At 34.8% G+C, this 23720-nt stretch overlaps 1 protein-coding gene across 5 annotated transcripts in view; it reads left to right on the top strand.

Annotated features, from left to right (window-relative positions):
• Positions 1-23720, top strand: part of PHKB (phosphorylase kinase regulatory subunit beta) — an 83367-nt gene that overhangs the window by 14046 nt on the left and 45601 nt on the right. For 4 of the 5 annotated variants that reach the window (XM_059824728.1, XM_059824729.1, XM_009813019.2 and 1 more), the window contains 8 exons: positions 398-497; positions 3729-3836; positions 5716-5796; positions 9021-9136; positions 16617-16680; positions 19771-19866; positions 21801-21998; positions 22712-22769. In XM_059824728.1, the coding sequence (XP_059680711.1) occupies positions 398-497; positions 3729-3836; positions 5716-5796; positions 9021-9136; positions 16617-16680; positions 19771-19866; positions 21801-21998; positions 22712-22769 (821 nt within the window). The remainder of the gene's footprint in view (positions 1-397; positions 498-3728; positions 3837-5715; positions 5797-9020; positions 9137-16616; positions 16681-19770; positions 19867-21800; positions 21999-22711; positions 22770-23720) is intronic. The other variant, XM_059824731.1, reaches the window with a different exon arrangement.

Below are 23720 nucleotides of genomic sequence, written 5' to 3'. Positions count from 1 at the left end.
ACAGCTATAGTTTATCAACATCATCAGGAAAGTGACTGCTTGATTATGAATGGCAGATACTTTGTAGAGTTACAGAGTATTTGTGTATTTGCGTATTGGATCTCTCAGAACACAACAGTGGCTTGCAATGTTACAGTATCAGCAAGGATCTTTTTTCTTTTTAAATTTTGAAATAGGAATGTTTGTGTAAGTTGCAACATAAACTAAAAACTTTTTTTTTTTTTTAAATTAAGGAAGGATGGGTAGGGCTATAAATACATTGATATGAGTGTGGGCACCACTATACAACAGTGTTCGTTAAATACTTAATATTCCAAAGCAGTAATGTGTCCTGTTTTTCTCCCCCCCACCCCCAATGCATTTCCACTTTTTTTTATGAGTTATCTCTCTTACCCAGGCGTATTGATGATGACAAGGGAAGGACTCATGAACTGGAGCATTCTGCTATAAAGTGTATGAGAGGAATTCTCTACTGCTACATGCGTCAGGCCGATAAGGTAAAACATTTACTGTGGACACAAGCACTCACTTAATTCGAAGAGAGTAATTAAACTGTGAAAACTAGCTTCTAAATATAGATAAAATTAAAAAGCGGAATGCAGTAGTATTATGTCCCAGCTAAGAACAGTTACTTCAGTCTTGTCAGGTCACAGCATTGTTTTAGGGTATAATAGACATGAGCATTTTGCGAAGTAAACTGCAGGGCATACTTGAAACTTCTTTGGGTTCCTTTTGCAGTTAGTTATTCTATTTAAACATTAGACCATTAGTAATTGGGGTTTTTTGGATGTCTTTTTAATGCGTAAATGGAAAGATGTAGAATTTCTTTTAGCTAAGGCAGGAGAGTTTTCTTTGCATTGTTAACTTGGTTATTGCATTTGCAGTTATTCTCCTTACCTAGGTGATCATTTTCATTATTCTGCTTAGTTTCTTTAGCAGCCACTTTGCAGTATTCTTTGACTTAATGGTGTAAATTCAGAAGGGCAGCAATCCAAAATGAATAAGGAAACAGGGTAATTTACTTATGTTATAATACAGTTGATACATTCAGCCTGTAATCCTCTTGTAGTATAACCTGAATATTCTTGAATATTCAGGGCTTCTCCTTATCAAAATTTAGATGTGGTGGATTAATTTTGCATAGTGGTTGGCAGTAATTCTACAAGTAGTTAAAATAATGACATGGAATATAGATATTTAAGTTTCATGTCACTGACTTTTAATTGTATTATTTAAAATAATGGTCATGTGACCACATACCTTCCATCACTTCTAAGCACGCAAACGGAAATGTAAAGTCTGCAGGCATGTGGTATCAGTAGTAGTAATAATAATAGTAAGCAAAACAGGTGTATTGCCAGTTGTATTTATGCTGACATGGTGGGTTTTTTTCTCATTTTTCTTAGTCTGTTTTTTGGAGTCTTAAATCTTTAAATAATCTTGACCTAAATTGATCTTGTTACAAGTGAGGTGTTGTTTTTCTCTTTGACATGCAGTGGTTTGTTTTGAGGATGATCACTGCGGATACGAATAATGAGCATTCAATTAACACAGGTGTCACACTGCTGACATACAAGGTTGTCGGTTTTTGCCTTGATTACTATAAATGCTTCTCTCTTCCTACAATGTAGTAATAAGCAGTCTGAGGAACCTAACAGACATAAGTCAAATTGGACTTTATTCTGAGAGACTCTGTATGTGCTGGCCTCATTTAGAAGGAGGATATTTTTTAATAGTATGAATTATATATGCCCAAATACTGAGGCATGACTTGAATAGATGCTGCTGCTTATGACAAAAATTGCAGATGTTATATTCTATTGCTAATGAACATATGAGTTATGACCTAAAATATATTCAGTGCGCTCATGGACTAGACATGATGACTCCACAAAATAGTATTCACTTTCTTGCACCTGGGACACATGCTGTATGTTAAGCATGATTTGTTGGTGGAGAAGAATATCGCATGAAGATAAGATCAGTGTTGAAAGTGTTGTGAAATGTGGACCAGGTCCTGGCAATGATGGTTAGAAAATTTGAAAATCATTTGTTGGAGAGCGTAGCATGACTTGAGGAACTACAGACAAGGATCTTCTTTTGCTACCTTCATTCTTTTATTTGTGAATTTGATTTCCTTTCTCTGCCCTGTTGTCTCCTATCTGACAGTCCCAATTGTTGTCTCAAATGGTTTTGTAAGGTAGCAGACGTTGTATTTTGTGACAAAAAAGGAATCAAAACTACTTTAAAATCACTGTAGTTCTTATTTCGGTCCTTTGTTGTTAATCTCTTGTATTAGTTATTCATCTTATTGCATTCCATCTCCATTGTAAGAGACTCTGTATCATAGAGGCTTATTTTGATGTCTAGTGGTAGTGTCCATGCATAAAAAGTGTCCATGATAGTGTCCATCTCATTTTAATCTGGGGTACTATTCTTCCTACCTATAATCTTTATGTTTTCTTTTTAAGCTATCGGCTTTGCCTTCCAGTATCTGTAAACATACCACTGTATATCTGAATGTCACAAACTGTGCTCACCAAAATAAATCTTTGTTTTCCCGTGTACTCTTATACTAGATACTCTTAGCTCTTTCAGCTTCTCATTTGTTACATGATCTACATGTGGCAATTTCTGAACACTTTTGTAGGTCTATAACCCAGAAGGTTTAAAAATTAATAATAAATTTCTTTTTTCTTTTAAAAACTTTGTCACATTGTCAAATGGTACAACCATAATGATTAAATTTTACGGATCATTAGTCATAAAAATTATTAAAACTATTGTTCACAACAAAAGTTTCAGGCTCTTGCACTGCAGTAAGAGTTTTAAACCAGGAACAGTGAAGGAGAAAGAGAGTGCTCAACAATCAAGTGAGGAAGTGGTGGATGGGGTAGGCAAGCAAAGGGCCTGGGGTGATGTGAACAGAAGGCACATAGCATTAACTGAAGTGGAATTGTCCCAAGTGTACGTGTGGAAATAAGGAGCTATCTATGGGACAGCATTATGGAGAAGAAAGCTCTTGTACCCTTTCTGGGAGATCAGCATGCTTGGGTGCCTCTCAGAAATGCCCGTACACTAATGCATGCAGCATGGGGAACAAAAAGGAGGAAATAGAAGTACGTGTGCAGCTCCAGGGCTATGATCTCATGGGCTCTCAGAGGCATGGTAGGGTAGCTCAAGTGACTGGACTACTGTGATGGATGGCTACAGGCGCTTTAGGACAGGCCAGGAAGAGGAGGAGGGGAGTTGCCCCATATGTGAGAGAGTAGCCGGAATTCATGATACTCTGCTAGGGAAAGGTGGTGAGCCATCTGAGAGCTTATGGGTCAGGATTCTATATGTACGTTTCGGATCTATGAATTCAGGGTAGGCGTGATATGCTTCAACATCCTTTCTGCTAAGATTTCAGCTCCAGTAAAATGAGGTGGTGTTTGTCCAGAAGACGAACGTGACTAAGCATCTGTAGCTATCTATTACAGATTATTTTCCTACCAGACCCTAAGAGATTAGATAGATGGGTTGAATATTTGTATTCTTTATGTGTATACTCTAAGTATGTATGAAATAGTTTCTGATAAGTTTCAGGAACTGTTGTTTGTAAGTTTTACATAGTGATCATATCAAGAAATTTTGAAATACCTGAGTTTATGTAGTGAATTTGTGGTTGCCAAACATACTGAAATTATTGACTTTGATTTTGCGTTTTGCCTTTAATTCAACTTTAGGTTCAGCAGTTTAAGCAAGACCCCAAACCATCTGCATGTCTTCATTCTGTTTTCAGTGCACACAGTGGAGATGAGGTCTTCTCCCATAAGGAATATGGTCACCTTCAGGTAAAATATGCATGTGCATGTAATTGGAAGTTTGGATGATTTTAAATAATGTTATTGTTGTCTCCATTCTTTCATGATGCAGCTGTCTCAGTCTGTTTAGATTTGTGTTAGATGTGTTGTACTTGATAAAGTTGAGATTCCTTCTGCATCTTTTGGTAGAGAAGACAGACTGTTTTGAAATAGAAGTCAGAAGGTACTGAAGTAACTGGGATTTGTGGAAGTAGATGGCTATCAATAAATAATCCTGGAAAAAAAATGTTCAAGTAGCCAGTAAAGTGAAAGATCTAGTGTAATCTTACATTGAATATTATATGTTTTTGTTAATGTTCCCAGCTTAGTTTTCTATAAAGTCAGAGCAATTTTCATGAAAGATTTAATGTACACTGTCAACAGCTTTGCCTAGTTACAAATTTGTTGTTCACTATTTTGTGTAGTGGTTCCTAGTCAGATTCATTGCATAATTGATTGGTTTATTGTTTTTCATTTTTCAAAGCATTGATTTACTCTTTTTTTTTTTTTTTCTCTTTACCTTCAGACCCTTTTTTTGCATTCATGACCTTGGCTCTTTTGCATTCCATAACTCTTTTTAGTTCGGAAATTGCTAGTGAAATTATTCAGAAGTGACAGTAGGTTGATAATTGTTTAATTTCATGGTGACATCACTTAAATAGTTTGTACAGTAAATGTATTGGATTCAGGAAATGTATGTTCTGAGAAAAATGATTTATGGAGTTTTCCTAAGTCAGCATCTTGGACTTCTATATGAAGCTTCCTGAACATGCATATCTTTTATCTGCAGGAGGAGACAATAATTTTGGGACCTGGGGAGCACTGTATGATAGTTCAAAGTCTCTGGTTTTTGTGGCAACTCAACCCTTCCCCTAAACATGAATGCACATTCCCTTCTGTCATCAGCAAATTTCAATAAATAGAGGGTTTTCAGCTCTGTGGAGACAAGAGAGTAACTGAGATGGTTCAGTTGGGAAGAATGGAATATATTATGTAGCTGCTCTTCCATTATTGCTGTACTTGGTACTTTTCAGATTGTATTAAGAAACTGGAGTCAGAGGTCTTTAAATCTTTTGGAATTTTTAGAATTTGACCTTAATCTCCTATGCTTCCGATAAAGGTCCAGTTTTTTGTTCTAGATGGGTTCTCTAAACTTCATATACTGAGATTGTGGTTTTATAGCTCATTGAAGAAAGTTATTGTGATAAACTTACTTTCTCTGTTGAAGTTGTACAAATTCTCAATTATACTAGAATTCTGTGTAACAAAAGCAGTTTTCTTTGATTCATTAATACATTGGCATTATGATGCTCATCTGTACAGCTGCTGAAAGTAATTACTGTTAATAATCAATGCTATGTACAGCTACAAAAGAAAACATTTTTTCACAAATACAATCATCTGAATGTTGTAATTATACTTCTGTTACATGATAATGCTAAAATTCCAGTTAGGAATAAAATTACTTGTTTTTTAGATGTGCTGTGTACTATTCAATATGCTACTTGCCTTCTTGGTGTTCTACTTGCTAATAAATTGTGATATATGTAAACATGAAACAGCTTGTGACTAAAGTGATTGCCTATGGGTCAAAGCAGTATGCCTAAGCAAAAACATTTTAATATCATAGTTTAAAATAATTTAAAAAATGATACTGCAGCAGAAGTTGTAGAGGACAATGCTTGTTTGTGGCATGTCTTCCTATTGGTTGTTTTCACATCTTTATGTCTAGGATATTTGAAGAACCAAAACTGTGTTTTAGTGGAACCATCTTTGTTAGTGAGTAATACCACATTTAGCTTGTTTATGTTTATTGGAGTCAAATAAGCATAAGTTATTATAGCTTCCTTTCTGTCTTTAATTATTTCAGATAAATGCTGTGTCGTTATTTCTCCTCTATTTGGTTGAGATGATCTCTTCGGGGCTGCAGATTATCTATAACACAGATGAGGTACAAATCGATTTCTGATGGTAAAACACATGCTGTATTAAGTTTTGGGGGTTTTTTTTTCCCTTGGTTTTATTTAATTACCAACTGTAAAATAATTGTTCTGGAAATACACTGCAGATATTCTCCACTTTTAATGGAACTCAGAAAAGATAAATGAAATGAATAGCTACTAAAGTGTTAGATATGCGAAGAGTGAATATAACATCATATTAAAAATTTCTATAGTTCCCTGCTGTTTCTGAAAGGTACAAGGTCAAGAATTAAAAGGTCTGTTTGGACAGCTAACTTCTAGTTATGTTTTTCTCACTTTTCACCTTATTTCAAACTGTCAGTCAGTGCATGCTATCCAGTGGAATTTCAGTATAAGATAATAATAGCCACCATGGCCTTGACTTGCGGACAAGTCATGTCAGGACAGCCTGCTGTCCTGCTCTAAAATGAGGTTATGTTTTGAGATAGCAATGGAAACCGCAGATTTTTATTTTTTTTTCCCTATTTTTTTAATCTGGATTTGTTTAAATTTACTCTGGTCTGTTTAATAGTCACTGCTGTACTGCCTTAAAAAGCTGAAATGCTCTTATAGTACTACCATTTTTAAAAAAGGGAGATTTTACCAGTCAGTGTATTTGCATTATATTTCTAAAAGTTACATCTTCATTAATGTTTTTTCTTTAGATAATGAGAAAACTAAGTGATGCAACTTGGCTCCTGTCTTGCTTAGTTAGACCATATGATAGGTCTATGTTATTTTCTCTGAATTGCCTTTATGTCTGTGGGGAGGCAAATGTATATAATTATGTATTTACTTAGCTTGACTTATAATTTGTATTATCCTCCAGATGTTTGCATTTAATTGCAGAACCTGCAGAAAAAGTGCATGTGTATAGACTCTCCAGTCAGTGGATATTCTCCACTTCAATGTCAGGATGTAGTTTTCATTGCAACCGTACCCTAGAAATCTGTGGGCTGTGAAGATTTATACTAAGATTACCTTACCACAGACCGGTACATTCTGTTAGTCTCTGTATAGCTTCAACAATTTAATATATTCTCAGATCTTATTAACGCCACATAATTGTGGTATTTCCAAGTTTTCCTGTGTGTCTGGGTAATACTCAGCATAGTGGTATTGGCAGCACTGTGGATGTGGCAATCTGCTACTCAAACATCAAGCTGGATATTTCTTTCCCATGATATCATTGCATGATGTATTTAGTCTCTTTCCTTTCGTAGAGAGAGGGTTTTGAACCAGTGCTAGCACAGTGGAAGGTGCTGGCAGATGGTTGATATTTGGCAAGCTGTATGCCTGAATATGTTTGTACACAGAACTCTTGGCTTAGGAGACGATCATTGTATACTAAGCTGCTTGATGTCAGGCATGGCAGCTGTCAATGAGTTACCCTCTAGTTGCATCTGTTTGCAGTTAAAAAATTAATTTAATCGCATCTTTACATCCATAACAAGGAGAACAGTATATGATTGTGCAAGTGAATGAATTTGAGAGCAGTTATCTATGCATAGAACAGAGTAACACTAGTATTTGCAGTCATACGTGCTGCATGTGTATTCTTTATTACACCTTGCTCCCCACATGCTTGACTTCTGGATAAATAAACTTAACACACACAATCCATAATTTCCTGTAAGTGCTGTAGCGTTGACTTGGTTATAGCATTTATCTGCCCATGATATGAATGAATGCTCTCTGAAGATTTTGGTTTGCAACCAGTTATCTGCTGCCTTTTTTCTGTAAATCTGCTATTTGGAAACCCTTAGTTTCACAAAATATCTGTAGTTGACCTTTTTCTTCTCATGTTCTGAACATCATCAATGGTAGAAAGTAATTGGTAAGGTTATATATTTCTCTGTGGAGCTCTTTGCTTCTTCATTTAGCTAATGCATCTAAATTTCAGTTAATGATAAAAATAGGAGAAGCCACACTCTTAATCACTGTGTGTTCTAGCTTCATTCAGAGAAAGTTCATTTTAATACAATCAAATGCTAAATTACAGGGAAGCATAATACCAGGCATATCTAAAGAGTGGGACAGTCTGTTTGCTAGAAAGTACTAGCTATGAAAAGATGTAGTGTGCAGATAATTGTACATGAGCACCCTATAGTGAAATTTTAGCAGTGACATACAGAGAGAGACAAGTAGGTATAGAATTATATATACCGCTGGTGGACTGGTATTAACATAAAGGGTGTATCTGAAATAGTAACTTTTTTTTAAGATTTAAAGAAAAATGGAGAGAAAAAGACAAAACAGAGATATGCAGGTAAATTAAAACGGAAGTAAATACCTTTTACTAGAAGATTTGGTTTTTATCTCAGAGCTTGTAAAAAAAAAAAAAAAAAAAAAAAAAAACAAAAACAACCCAAAAAAACCCCAAACTTCACTGTAGTAAAGTGGATGGTCCTCTGTAGTTCCCCAATATGGTTGTGTTTATAGTCATTGCAAAATTCGCTTTTCCTGCAGAGTTCCCTGCTTTGTTGGATGAACCAGTGTAAATCTTGTGTTTGTGGTTAGATTTCCTGTAAGTTTTAATCTGTGGACTTGCCAGTTTAACTTTTCTACAGTCGAGCAACTCCAAATGTCTCTTTTCAACAGTGTAAATAAGGAAAAAGTATCTGCTCAAATAAGTCCCCAGCTGTAGTTAAATACCCTTAAAATATCTTTAAATACCTTTAAAATACCTTAGTATTCAGTTTAAACATGTTGATCCAAGAGGAGATTATAATTATAATAAATTGGTTCAGAGTTTTATTTGTGTTTATAAAGGAGTATGTTTGAATCTGCATAAGTATGTATTATTTGGAGCTAATATAATAAAACTTTGGCATATCAATTCTCTTAAAATGAATTAAGAAACAGCACCAAGATTTCTGTGTCCTTATCTTGTGGGATTTAATTTCTTTTGCTCTCTGATGTTGTTTTTAGGACAAATCTTTTCTAACAGATGAAAATACCACCTTTTTGGAGCTCTTCAGATATGTGTCTTGAATATGAAATAATTTTTATCCCTGGCTTTGTAGGAACTTTTTCATAAATCACATCATCGCCTCATTTGGGACAGATTAGAAACTGGTTTTAAAGAGAATATCTGAACTTGGGAACATCATTCTCTGGGGGAAAAACAACTTTGTCTTTTTGAAAAAATGAACAGAAGAAAATATGCTTCTGTTTTCTTTCAGTCACTTTTTTCTTTCTTTCTTTCTTATAGGTGTCCTTCATTCAAAATCTTGTGTTTTGTGTGGAGAGAGCCTATCGTGTACCAGATTTTGGTGTGTGGGAAAGAGGAAGTAAATACAACAATGGCAGTCCAGAGCTGCATTCAAGGTAGGTGAGCAAATGTAGCTCTTTCAGTCTAACAAGTAAATGTGTTATGAATAAAAAGAATTTATGGGGTGAGTTAAAAATAATAATGCATTAAAATACTGTTTGAACTAAATTAAGGTTCTCTAAAGACTAAGAGATGTATTTTGGGAAAGTGTGAAGCATAATTTCATCATCATACGCATGCTGAAATAACCGCATACATACTTAGCTATTTGAATATTCAAATTCCAATAATTATGTGCAGCTGCATGCATGTAATTCTGAAAATTGTATTCAGAACAGTTCAGGCTCTTGAGGCATGTGCATTAGATTGGATTCACAAAAATGTTTAGGAACATCCTGATTTAAGAAGGTGTTGAATCGTAAGCCTAGATTTTTCTCATCTCCACCACGCTGAGAGGAAGACGTTGGACACTGTGGAGGATAGCCTAGTGCACAAGTTTTTTGCCAGGTTCTTTAGATGCTACAAGTAACTGGGCATTCTGACCCCTGTCCCGTGAGACAATTAGGAATGTTCTTAGCATTTTAATATTAGAGTGGTCCAGTTCACTTCAGTGGAATTGCTCACACGCTGTCTATCTTGAAGGATCAGATCTGTAATCTGACAACTTGCTGCTTCTAGCGTTACTATTGTTTTCTTCACTTTTTGACTTCTGAGGTTTTATTAATCATAAAGATGGCTATAGCTTGGATATCTTAGGATTTTTTAAATGTCATTGATGCTTATAATTATCACGGGCTTGCAAATAATACACGAGTTTCTTCCAGTCTTTAATGTTGCCAAATGAATCTGTGTTCTCATCTCAGAATGAAATAATTTTTCTTTGTTCACATACAGGCATGTATTTTAAACTGTAGATATAATTACATGTCATTGCAGCAAAACAATTAATTTAGGTATGTTTTTTTCAGGGCTTTTGTAGAGCTTTAGTACCAGTATGAGAACTGAGAACTATAAGTTGCTTTATTAGTTTGTTGGGTTTTTTTCTTCCTCCTGTGTCTGTAGAATTGTCAAATGCCAGATTACATGAGCATTCACTTAGAGAATCATATACGTCCTTCCACATCTCACCTTGTACAAATTCACAAAAGGAGCACTGAAACTCCTGTGTCTCCTGTTGTTTGCAGCATTCTGGTTATTCAGTATGTGAATTTCCTCCAGGGAAAACTGAACATCTTTTAATAAGATGGAAATGGGCATGTGGTCTTGTCTTAATCTAGACTGACTTTTATAGGTTGGTTTTTCTAAGGGTGAAGTTTTATGAGATGGACTGAGCCAATCTAACAGATCATTGAGCTGGCACAAAAGGAAGTACAGAGCTTGGTCCTAATTTAAGAAGTAGACTTTGGTCACCAGAAACAGGTATTGCCCCTATTGATCTTTCCTTGTGTGTATGTTGATGCTCTGCTTCACTGTAGGAAGCCAGTAGACAATTTCCCTTGTTCTCATAAATCAGAAAAAACGGAAGAGGAGCATGCATCCAAAGATGTACTTAGATCTTATTGAGGAAAGCCCTGGGTACACTAAAATATTCTCTAGACTTTGTTATGCTCCTATTGTAGTGTATCTACCTAAGAGAGCTCTAAAAAAAAAAAAAAAAAAAAATCAAAAAGTCATTGTAACTAATCAGGGCTAGTCACAAATGATATATGTCTGTCTTCAGTGATTATGGACTCCAAACCAGTCACTTAAGTTTCAGTGTTAAGTATGCTGTACTCCTGGCACTTAAAACTCGCACTGTAAGTCTACAGTGTGCTTTCAGAATTAGAAGTTAATTCCTGTCTTTTATTGAAAGAGGCTTTATTTTTAAAGAAGATATTATATAATATGAAGCCCATGAATAATAACTGCAAATTATGGCCTGTGTTAGAAGATGTAGATATTTTAAGTCTTTAAACAGTCTTGGTATTCTATCTTAGTGCAGTTCAAAACACTTCTAATAAATGATAAATAGCAAAACACTCTGTGGACCAGGTCTTCATTGATGTGTGCAAATTGATGTCTTTTACTCGTTCAAAGGCAATACTTGTAACAGCTTTTATTATAGCGTGATTCCCCTTCCCATACGGCTGAACTTCTGAAAAATTAATTTGTCCTGTAACCATTTGATCAAGCTGTTCACCAGGCGTCTGCTGAGTACCTCTGCAAAGTGTCTTTGACACCTTCCATATGTACTGTGAGAATAATGAAGTTGCCGAAGTGCAGCATCTTCATATTCCAAATCTAAGACTGTAGATCCTCGATCGTGCTCTTCTCTGTAGTGTAGGTATAATATTGCTGTTTGATTTTGTTTCGTCTAGTTATGAAATTACTATTATTGTTGTGGGATTGTTTTTTGTTTTGTTGTTTGGGGTTTTTTTTTTAACATCCCGTGTGGTGTTTGATGTTCCGTTTGAACTGCACAGTTCTTGGATGGAGGCAAGAAACTGTGAATGGGACGAGGATTAAGGATGTATATACTTTAAGGTGTGTTTTGATTAGCAGTTGCTAAGAATATGCAAATTCTAGTTTTTACCCTCAGGTATTTTACTGAGAGGGTAAATATAGCAATTAAAAGTTACTGGGCATTATGAATGACATTGAAGTAAATTTACTAATGCTTTTTTAGCAAGCTGGAAGTATAATTTCTCTAGGTTAGTTTCAGCTTCCCCTGCCCCAAATGTGGATCAAGGTCAAATGTTACCCATAGTGTTATGACTGCAAGACCACTCTTCGTAATCGGTGGCAAATCACAATAATCAGTGGCTACAGTAAGGTCTACAGATTGCACCTGGGAAGGTTCAGTATGGGCATTAAGAAGAAGCCTTTTCACTTGAAGCGCAGTGAAGCACCAGAGCGGGATACTCAAAAGAAGTGGAATCTCCATGCTTGGAGGTTTTTGAGACTTGTCTAGATGAGGCTATGGTTTACTTGAATCGGTCTTGGTTATTATACCTGGCTTCAAGTGAGATTTCATGTTGGACTAGATGAGTTCTCTATGTCCCTTCCAACCAGTGACTATATGATCCTGTGAAATTTTCAGAGGAATATTTAAAGAGGGTTTGGGTTAGGCCTTGTTTTGGGGCCATCTCCAAGTAAGCATCTTTTTCTCTGGGAATAGAATCCATCAGGTTAACACAGCATGTTCATAGTGGGTTGCTGAGTGGAGGAAGGAACATATTTATTAAAATACATTTTGCCTTTAATTCATACTGTTAAAACAGTCCATTTTTTCCATTATTAAATTGCAGAGTATGAGGAATGTATTTCCTGTAGAAAGACATGAGCATATGTTTATTAGAAAACCTCTTTTCTAATTTGCCCAACAGGAAGCCATTAATCAGCAGGAATGAAACAAGTGTCAGAAGTGTGATCATAGTTCTGAAGTGTGTTATGTTCTGTGATTGTTCAGTCTTTTTGAAGACATCCTTGAGAGTACAGCTGTTCCCAGACTTTTTTGTTAAGGAACTCCCTCCTGTCAGTTAACTATGAAACTTCTAGTAATCTAAGTACTTGTGTGTATAGTGAAGAGAATGCTTGATATACCATTGTAAGGTGAAGAAATACTACATGATTGGGGGAAAAAAGCAGTATTTTAATGAAGAGACATTTACATTTACATTTTCATTTGCAAGTAATATTTGTGAGAGTATGGAAGTCTCCAGAGGCTTTGAGTAAGTAGAGGTAGAAAAATACTGATCAATTACAGTAAGTATTATTCTTATTGTAGAATAATGACTGAGTATGTAAAATAGAAATTATTTCAAAGAAGGAATCCGTATTTATCTTCAATTTTTTTCAAGCAGTGTCATCCTGTTTTGTAGATAGAGTAGTTTTACATTGTCTGAATACCAGCAGTTGTTGCTGTTGAACAGCTATTACTTCTCTACCTTTTGTCAGTAACTTTTTTCCCACTCTGAAAATATGACTGTTGGTATTAGAAGTGTTATTTGAAAGGGAAAAGAAGAATATGAGATTTTAACATGTGATACGGATTAGTGTGAGGGATTTATCTGACTTTGATTTTCTATGTATGCAGTTTGATAATAATACTTAACTCCTATGAAAAGTTCTGTTCTGAGTCATCAAGCCAATTTGTTTGATCAATTGCTGGGTGATAGTTAAAATACAGCAGTTGTTAGAACAATTACATTTTTGTTTAGATATTTGAAACAAAGCCAGAAAAATAATTATATTCACAACGCTTCTGAGTTCAGTTTATTCCTTCATCCCATTCTCCAGTACCAAAAGCTTTCATCAGCAGAAGATACCGAAACTAAGGGATTTCACCACTGTTTGATGGCAGCTGCTTGGAGCAGAACTTAGTTAACCTAATCCGCTTTCTCTTGTTGAACCAATTAGAATTAAATCCCATTAGTACTATTTCTGGCAATGTTTCAGAAAGAAAATGGAGGTTTAAAAACCTTTTGGTAATAGTTAAAAAGAATGATAGAGTCTGAAATCAGTGTCTTAAGTACTTCTAATATTAAAACCAATCCAGGTAAAACAGTACTTAAACTAAACACATTCTGTAACTCTGCACTGAAATTTTTTTCACTCTTTTCAATATTTTCTGTGTAATCATAATCAGCTCCCATCTTTAAAATATGGATTAGTTAGTAAATACTTGGAATTTTATGTTTCACATGAATAAACAGTACAAATCAGTTTATTTACAGTAAGGTAAAAATTTTGCTCTGATCCCAACATGCCCCACGGAGTATAGAAGAATTAAGGTTAAAGCACAGTCCCTGTTTGCAGTTCTCTGACAATTTGGTTGTTCTAAGTTTTTTGGGCAGTTGTTTGTCAGTACTATCACAAGTCCTCTTACACAGAAGTTGGGGATTATTAGTGATTATTTTCTGAATATTTTTTCTAACTCAGTATTGCTTATTAATTGTTTTTATAAACAAAATATCTAGGGCTGTCCTGTTCAGAAAGCACATATTCCTAACTAATGTTAATTTTACTACTTCCTTGTAAGTGGAGTACGGCCCTCAGACTCTTAAGGATGCTTTAATTTTTCACATTCATGACTATCTTTCTGTTGTTCTCATGTTATCTGGGCACATGAATCCTCTGATAAACTTTTTTTTTTTTTTCCCCATTCCTTGTTTGGCAATACTGCATAATTTTTATCCCAAACAAAATATGGCAAGAAAAAGGAAAGTGTGGTTGGCTGAGTGGATAATCAATTTTAGAGAAAAAAGGATATAAACTTTTAACTCCTTTTTTGTCCTTTTTTTTTTTTAAAGAAGTATTTGAAGGAATTACTGTGCTAATAAATAACCTGTTAAATTAATTGGTATATTCTGTTTTCCCCAGACTTTTCACAGTTCTTAAAACTTCAGACTTTTCAAGCATCTATATTTAGCAGTGTAGATGTTTAAGAGAGTTCTTTTGGGGTTTTGTTTGTTTGTTTTGTTTTGTTTTGTGTGTGTGTGTTTAGTTTGGTTTTGTTTTTCTCCAGATTTGTGTATTGTGCCCAGCTGGAAGAAGCACAGTAGCTGGATGTAAATGGTTGTTAGCTGAGGACAGTGTCAACAACTTCCTCTCCCTTATAGGGAAAGGCTTTATGGAAAGATGAACCTTTCAGTTCTTCTTTCCACTGATTTTTATCTTGCTAAGGTTGGAGGCTTTCTTCCTGCAGTGTTGATCTATGTCCTTGTACTATGTTCTGTCACTTTTGTTTACCCTTATGGTCTTTTTTTAACTCTGAATCTTTTGTCATGTCAGCCTGATTCATTCTGCTTTTTACTTTTTCAGTCTTCTGCTATATGTCTTCACATTTGTTGACTTTTAAAGATAACAGGGTAGACATCTATACTTTCCTGTTATTCTGCTGTCTTCCTTTTCTGTTGTCTTACTTACTGTCATTTTTTGACTAAAAATATTTCAAATTAATTGTAAGCTACTTGGAAAGCAGAGCTCCTATCTAAAGGAATGGGCAGTTAGGGAGAAAGATGAAACTTGATTCTGAAAGAGGAGCTTCAAAACCGGGATAGACATTTAGGGACAGCACCTTGGGGTGTCAATGAAGTCAATAAATCACTATTGTGATTTATATAGAAATGAAGCAGAGACAGATAAAGAGGCATTGGTCAGAGGCACTGTAGGTAAGTGGAGACAAAGGCATAATTTAAAGTTTTAGTTTTATGAATGAAGTTGGAAGAAATACACTAGGCTTTTTTTGCAGGATGCTCTGAATCAGTTTTACTAGATAGCCTCAGAGAATGTAAAAGGTGTTTGTTTTATTAGCTAGACTTCTGTAGTATTTCTAGTTCCTATACTTTTATGTCACCACTTACTAAGCAGTCCAAAGTCATTTCCCTACTTTGAATGCTTGTATTTGATAGCAGAACTGTCAGAAATCTGGTAGCGTTATATATTGCTTTTTTAAACTCTAGCATTGTTGGGAACTAGCACATGTAATATTTTACTTTTTGATGCCCTGTGACCTTTGCATCTAGAATTTCAGAATGAATGTGTAAAAATTGAGCTTTTTATGTGTATGTTAATGCTTTAGCTCTGCATTGCAGTTGAGTGGATGCATGTGAAGTTGGCCTATCTATAATTATGTAGTCTTTAAAACAATATTTCAAAATTCTGCCCTCTGTCATACTTCAAATTTCATATAAACCCATCAAATGCATGTAGAGTTATGTTAGCTTATCATGAGCTTTTCGAAAAAGAAAAAAAAAATCATCGAAAGTATATGTGTGCATTGAGAGGGAATGCTTATTCTCTTTTTTTTAATAGCCACAAGGAAAGGCTAAGACTACATTTTTAAAAATGAAACAGCCTTATAAAAGTAATCTTGTATATATTTTTATATGTACTGTATGATTTTTGTAATCAGTAATAAATTATATTTTAGTATATAATTAGATTTAAAGATTATATGACAATCAGTGATTTTAGTAGATATGATTAGTGCTTAATATCTTTAAACATGAACTTGCTAACTTGAAAGCTTGTTGGTAGTATTTGTGTGTCTTGTTTTCCCCATGATGGATACTAGTCATGGACTAAGTGAAATAAAAGACCTTTCACTATATGGTTGACATCAGAAAATCCTCCTTTTCTGAATCCAGATTGATGAGTTCTTTTATTATATTGAAATCAGTCTTTTAATGCTTGAGAACTGGGTTGAAAAATTGTGCTGAAGTAAATCCTCTGTTAATACACTGTTAGGAAGACCTTGAAATACATAATGCCAGATGTCTAGCAGCAAGGTGAGAGCAGTAGTGCTTGTTCCAGATGGTCTCTGACATTTGAAGGCAAATGAAAATGCTGAAAAGTATTTTTTAAAAATCAAAACAAAAATTCACCACCAAAAACCCCCAAATTTGCTGCATCATCATTTTATTAACGTAAAGATTAAGCACAAAATTCAAATCAAGAAAAGATCATAGCTCTGAAAGCTGTCAAACGTGTTAAATTTTAGTCTGGTCTTGAATTATATCATCTCTCTTTTTTGTTGTTTTGTTTTTTAATCAGCTCCGTGGGGCTGGCAAAAGCAGCTTTAGAAGCAATTAATGGCTTCAATCTCTTTGGAAATCAGGTAATAAAAATGTTTTCTCTCATTTTATTTAGCAGTAATGATTTACACTGTGGATCAGAGGACATTTAGAAATATCTAGCATGGTTTGTTACATTCCAGCTTTAAAAAATTTAGTCTGCAAACTGATTGCTCCTGTTTCAGGTACAGAATTCGTCTGATAAAATCATTAGTGCCCTTACTATCAAGAATTACTTTTTTTCTTAAAATCCAAAATGATTGCAGCTTATTCTGAAAAAGGACTTTGTTGCCAAAAACTTTTTCTTTCAGAATTTTATTTGTTGATGATAATACAGTATACCTCTACCTACAAGCATTACCTTACTTCTGTCCTCTTCCTTCATGTGGCTTTTGATTAAGACTTTAAACAAGCTACTTGTACATAATCCCACTGTTTTATTGGTTTTTAATTTCAATATGTTGCATAGTGGTAAAACCTTTTATTTTCCCATCCTTTCCCATGGCTTGGATCAATTAAGAAAGCAAGCCTTAGACTTTTGTCTCTGACTTGTATTGCCCTTCTACATGCATCTTTTTATAGGCGTTATACCTACAGTAGTCTATAGCTAAAACAAAGGAACATTCTTCCAAATTAATGGTCTAGAAAATTTACAAATGGAAGAGATACGTCATTGTCAAGCTATTGGTGTTACTAATGAATGGAAATGAAGGGTAGGAATGCAGCTAAAAAGAAAGTTGGATAGCATCAAGTGTGGGTAGAAATCCTTATAAAACTTGCTGGTGAGTTTTGTCTGTAAATTGTGTGGAAGGGTGGATAGGTTGGTCAAGCCATATTGCACTGTTTTCTTGGAAGCTTTCATCCTTTTTGACTTGTAACTGATGGACCTTGTTCACATGCACAAATGTCTGTATTTCATAAGAAGTAAACATTAATCAATGCTTTACCCCTTCTTAGGGTTGAGTAACATTCAAAACTTGGTTTAAAAAATGACATGCGTTTACATAAGTAGCTTATTTTTATACTTACATATCTTTTTCTGTAGTTAGGCAGTATATGATCCTTTTTTTTAATAGTTTTATATTGTGACCTTGACTTGAAGTATAATTTGTATATTTTTTGAGTAAAGTTTCTGTATGTTCTTGCTGTCTTCAAGACAGGATTTTTATTTTTTTTTTTTCTTTCTGTAATACCTGTGCTCTCCTTTTTTCTTGTAAGTCAGATGGAGCTGACTTGCAGATTGTGATACTTTTCTGTTTCAAATATTCAATTTTAAGAAACTTGATTAAATGCACTGGTTTGCCATAAAGAAAATAGTACAAAGGAGGGAAGATATAAATGGTAAAATGGTAAATGGTGAATAAGGGGAATTTTCAGGTGCTCTTTGTGTAAGCTAATGAGTATAAGCTAGGTCAACTGTAAAAGTGTGACTGGGAGACAGTCCAAATTACATTCCAAGTTCCTTTCTGTACTGCTTGGTTTATTAAAACATTCTTAGTTATTTGTGTCTCCATTTTTCTATTAGTAAAATGGAAGGCACGGATTGGAACAGTCATATAAAATAATTGTTAGCACTATTGGACAAAAAGTCCTTCCTTATAGTTTACATAAAAACAACTGTTTAAAAAACAGTTTAAACTGTTAAACTAAAACTTCTTTGAGCTATTCAGATGCCTGGGATGAAAAGTATAAGTTACAATTTGTTTTAAACAGTGAGCAACTGATATAGAAGTAGGATCTATTAAACAATCTTATCTATTGCTGAAAAGCTATACCACTTACTATTATTACATCCTTCTTTGTCTTGCGGCATAAAACAGGAGATCCTCCTAAACAAGGATTTCTGACTCTATAGACTTAGGCATCCATTACATTTTTGGTGGATAACTATTCATGGTGGGTTCTTTTGTCTAGGGGGGTGGGGAGGAGGATTGTGGGGTTGGGGGTTTTTTGCATCTGTGTATTTGTACTAGTACTGTAGTGTAATAGACTTGTTCTGTTTAGAATCCACTCCTCAGGAAACATTGATGGCTGTTTGCTGATGAGTGGAGAAGTATGAAAGTGCTCTTTATGCATACACAAATATACTATTTCAAAAAGACTTAGCCATTTGGTCTAGTTATGGTTTACTTCATGTACATTTTAAAAACTGATGTTATGAGTTAAGAGCTAGGAGCTAGTAAGGATCTTAAATAATGATCAGACATTATACACACATTGTCAGTATTTCAGAAAAAACATTCATCTACAATCTTTACCTTCCCAACAGTCTCAAGCACCAGTAAATGCATCTGCTGTTTGGTTTTTTTTTCCCCAATGATTTTTTACTAAATTCTGAAATGGATGAATAAATTGCTGAAGCAAAACCAGTTTCAGTGCTTTTAGAGTTTATTTCCAAGATACTTAGCATAAACAGAAACCATTTTGACCTTCAGTCTGCGGCAGAGTTTGCCTTTGTGCTTAGCTCCAGCTGTGCTCCAATAGCTTTGAGAAATCCTGCTGAGCCCCTTAAGAGGAACTTGTTTGCACCTGCAACTACACTAGTGCAACCTGCATAAATCATTGCTGGGGACAACGGGCTGCTCAGCCTTCCCATGCAGATTTTTTCACTCACGCTGTGGATGCTGGAAGAGAGTCATAAATACAAATATGTAGTATTGTAGCTGTGCTCTCACACCTGCCTGTGTGTTACACATCTTTGAGTATATCGTGATAGGGCAGTTTCCCTGTGCATTCATGGATGCACCCAGAGAAGACAAAATAAGGGTCACTTGTTGTTGATATTCACATTAAACTGTTCCTTCCCTCCCTCCCCAAATTCTAGAAAACATTAAAAAATAATGTATTTCTGTAACAGATCATACTACTTTTTGATCTGTAACAAAGCACTGCTTAAGGGATGTTCAAATAATTTTAATGCATTCTTTGCTATACTTTCTAGGTGGCTATATTTAAATACATTTGAAAATTCAAAAGTGTTTTCAACTTGATGTTGTGATACATTTCCTGATGAAAATTACCAGCTACCAGACTATTACAACATAATCTAAATAAAACAAAGAACCAGTTAGTTTCACCAGGCTATCCATCCTTTCTTCCCTTCCCCTTAAATAAATGTCGTGTTCTGTTTACAGGGCTGCTCTTGGTCTGTTATATTTGTGGATTTTGATGCCCATAATCGTAACAGACAGACTCTCTGTTCGTTGCTACCCCGAGAGTCAAGGTCACATGTAAGTAATTAAACGAAATTCACCTCAACAGAACGTGGAGCAAATAAATGGATATGAACGTAATTCTTAGTTCTGTGATGGCCATTATGTTCTGCTTAATAAAGATAGGAATTTGCTGGGAAGATAGTAAATTTTTGCTTCCTAAATGTCACTGTGATGTAGTTGTTTCTCTGAAGTGGAATTACGATGGCATTCTTTATTTTATTAATATTTAGGTTAAAATAGTAGCCTGTTGGTAGCTTTCTAAACAATTTAAAAATAAATTTAAAGTAATAATGATCTGCAGTACCTTAAGTAGGGTTTGCAGTCTTGGTGACTGTTTTTCTTTTGGCCTAGTTTCCACTATACGCTCAGTGCCTGCATTTTTGAAATGCTTCATTTTAGCTTTAAATCATTCTTCTGTCTAGAAAAGATGCCTTTAAGGTTGGCTTATAATAAATTGCTGAATATGGAGGATTTCTTGTTATTATAAGCTACTGTTACAAATAAGTATTTCCTCAATGAGTAAATCTAAATGACATCGGTATAGATTAATTAAAAAAAACCCCTATTTCAGTACTAGCATCAGAGGTAAATTTTGGTTTTTGAAAATCGGTAATTTAAAATGAGTGATAACACATTTTTACTGCTTTTTTTGTTCATTCTGGGGTATAATAGCATCTTTGTTCATGAAACAGACTATTAATCTTCAACGTTAACAGTTTACTCATTGTGTAGAGGAATTATAGCAGAGTTGTAATACTGGATAATTAAAATAAAAGGCACTGTCAGCTACTTTTTTATAGTCTAATGGTCTTTTAGAAGTCTTTTGCTGTTTATTATTTGCTGGAGACTTGAAATATTCCAGCAGAAGCTAGTTTCATAAGTTACTTATGCTATAGGAGCAGTCTTTGTGTCCTTTTTTTTCTTTCTATGGGTTCACATCAATTATATTGGCAAAAATATGGTATTTTAAATAGTTGAATATCTTAGATATATCAGCAGAAAGGAATAACACAACAGCACATCACATAAGAATTATAACTTAAAACTACATTTTCGTGTATCTGTAAGCTTACCTGTAGTGGTGATGCACTAGTTAGTAATTTTTCTCATGTTTTTAATTCATGATAGTTGCATGTGGTTCTTGAGAAACACTACTTATATTTTTTCCTGAAGTTATTCCCTTATCACCTTAACTGTAAATCAGATGGGCTCGTTTGTTGCAGCACCTGAAGAATATTCCTGAAAAAGCTTTTCAGAAATGATGATTTAATCATAGTTATTTCTCAGCATTACACCTCTATAAAATGTTTGTGATTCTTTTTGAGTATATGATACCCAAATGTTGTGTTTCCTCCAGGAATAACCTGGATGATGTTTTTTGTTTATAAAATCACAAAGTTCTAGAATGTATTAATTTATCCCTGCAGATTATCAACTGTAAAGTATGTCAGATTCTGAGTCAAATGAGTTCTCTTTTAAATCATATATCTGAATATTGGGTTTGCAGTTTATCATAGAATCATAGAATGGTTTGGGTTGGAAGGGACCTTCAAGATCATGTAGTTCCAGGTCCCCTCTCATGGGCAGGGACACCTTCCACTAGACCAGGTTGCTCAAAGCCCCGTCCAACCTGGCCTTGAACACTTCCAGGGATGGGACATCGACAGTTTCTCTGGGCAACCTGTTCCAGTGCCTCACCACCCTCATGGTGAAGAATTTCTTCCTTATATCTAATCTAAATCTACCCTCGTTCAGTTTAAAGCCATTATCCTTATACATCTTTATAAGTCTTACTTTGCACACTATTTTAATATATTAGTACTATGATTTTGATGAAGATAATGTTCCAAATGTGTATATCACTTAGTAAGTTAAAGAGTCTTTGTGCATCAAGTAATTGTCAGAGATCTAATTAAATTTGTAATGTGCTATTTCTCCTTCTCCTACAGAATACTGATGCAGCTCTTTTGCCCTGTCTTAGTTATCCTGCATTTGCTTTGGATGATGAGGTTTTGTTCAGTCAAACACTAGATAAAGTTATTAGAAAACTGAAAGGAAAATATGGGTTTAAAAGATTTCTGAGAGATGGGTACAGAACAGCACTGGAGGACAAAACACGACGTTATTATAAACCGGCAGAAATTAAGGTAAAGGAATATCTGGCCTGTATAAGGACAAATTTTGGTTTTCCAAAATGTTTAGGCAGTACTTAAAAAAACCCCAACAAACAATGACAAAACCAAAACAAAACAAAAAAACCAACCCAAAAGAAAAGAAAACAAAAATGGACACTCCCCTCAGTATTTGCAATTTGGATTGCACAGTGATTCCTAATTGCTTCAATTGAAGGAGATGCATTTTGTAATTTGGCATGTGCAGTTTTGAGAGATTGTGAAGTCAGCAAGTTAGTCGTTGATTTGTTTTGTAATGAATATGCTTGCATTTACATTTAGGGTACAGTTGATTTCGCATAACAAATAAGGAAGTTATTCATCATTTTATTTAATTTCACAGCTGACTACAGTCTGAGTGTATAGAAAACAATTTTGCTTTTGACCACAGTGTTTATCAGTAAAGGTTATCTAAATGAAAATTTACTTTTTTTTCCTCCCCAATAGTTTCTCTGTGGAAAATAAAACACAGATAAATATTCTGCTTGAGAATGAGCCACAGCATATGTAAAAGCACAGTTCAAGTGCCCATAGAATTAAGAAGCTGTAAGCTAAACGAAAAGTTGATGTACGAAAATGTTTTTGCTTTTGTTTGTTTTTTGTTGCTTTGAAATTATTAAATCGGATATTCAGATACATTTCCTTAAACCAAAACGATGAAATGTCTGATTAATTTTTCTTCTTTTCAGCTTTTTGATGGCATTGAGTGTGAATTCCCTCTGTTTTTTATTTTCATGATAATTGATGGTAAGTACAGCTTTACATTCCTGTTCCTTTAAAGGCATTAGAGAGATGAGCCCTTAGAGGAAAGGTACAAAATGATTTTCCTGTCCTGCCAAAATAGACCATAATGCAGTGACACTAAATATCTCATTAAGAGTTCTGCCTCATGGGTTAAAAAAAACCAAGCACCCAACCCCCTATATTTCAGCATTTTTAATGTAACTGGTTTTAGAATATAACTCAATAAGGGTTTTTTAAAAGCTTAAATCTGCGACATTCAGTCCTGCATTATCTTTTAAGCCTTAAAAACTTTCACAGTATATCAGAACTTTGCAGCAGCACATGAGAGAAAGTGGAAGAGAGAACACAGTGACAAACTGACTGTTGCAGCAGGTCTTTTCAAGTTGGGTATTCTGTGTTAAATGAAACAGAATTCAGAGATAAGAAAGTGAACCAGAAAAGGCCTAGTTTCTCTTTGAAATGCCTGTCCTTCCTGGCCACATTTTTCCACATAGCCAGCTAGTCTGACTTAAAAAAAACCCAAAAAACAAAAAAAACCCAAAAAACCCCAAAAAACCCCAAACCCAACAACAACAAAAAAATTACCACTAGCTAGACCTTGTCTTGAGGATAGGAGACATACTAAAAAAGTTCACAGGATGGTTTCGGGGTGGAAGCTGAAACTCACATAGAACAAAAGTCTGAATAAGAAAATGAGCAAGGGTTACAGCCATCAAAAAGATTTGTAAATGGATGAAAACCTGGCCATCTGGATTTTTCCCTTCAGTGTGTAGAATAGTTTTCAAATAAAGATGGTGAGGGACATAGAAATCTGCTATCTGCCTAGACTCCTGTGTGGCCACCCACAGATTAAAATATGTTGTTTGAAGATGTAATAAGGTTTCACAATTGATTTTTCTAAAGGAATGCTTGACATTTTTCAAAGAGTGATGCCCAAAACTGAGGAGAAAGGCA

The sequence above is a fragment of the Gavia stellata genome, chromosome 15 (genome assembly GCF_030936135.1).
Source record: "Gavia stellata isolate bGavSte3 chromosome 15, bGavSte3.hap2, whole genome shotgun sequence".
Lineage (NCBI taxonomy): Eukaryota > Metazoa > Chordata > Aves > Gaviiformes > Gaviidae > Gavia > Gavia stellata.
This window is presented reverse-complemented; position numbering and strand designations above follow the sequence as displayed.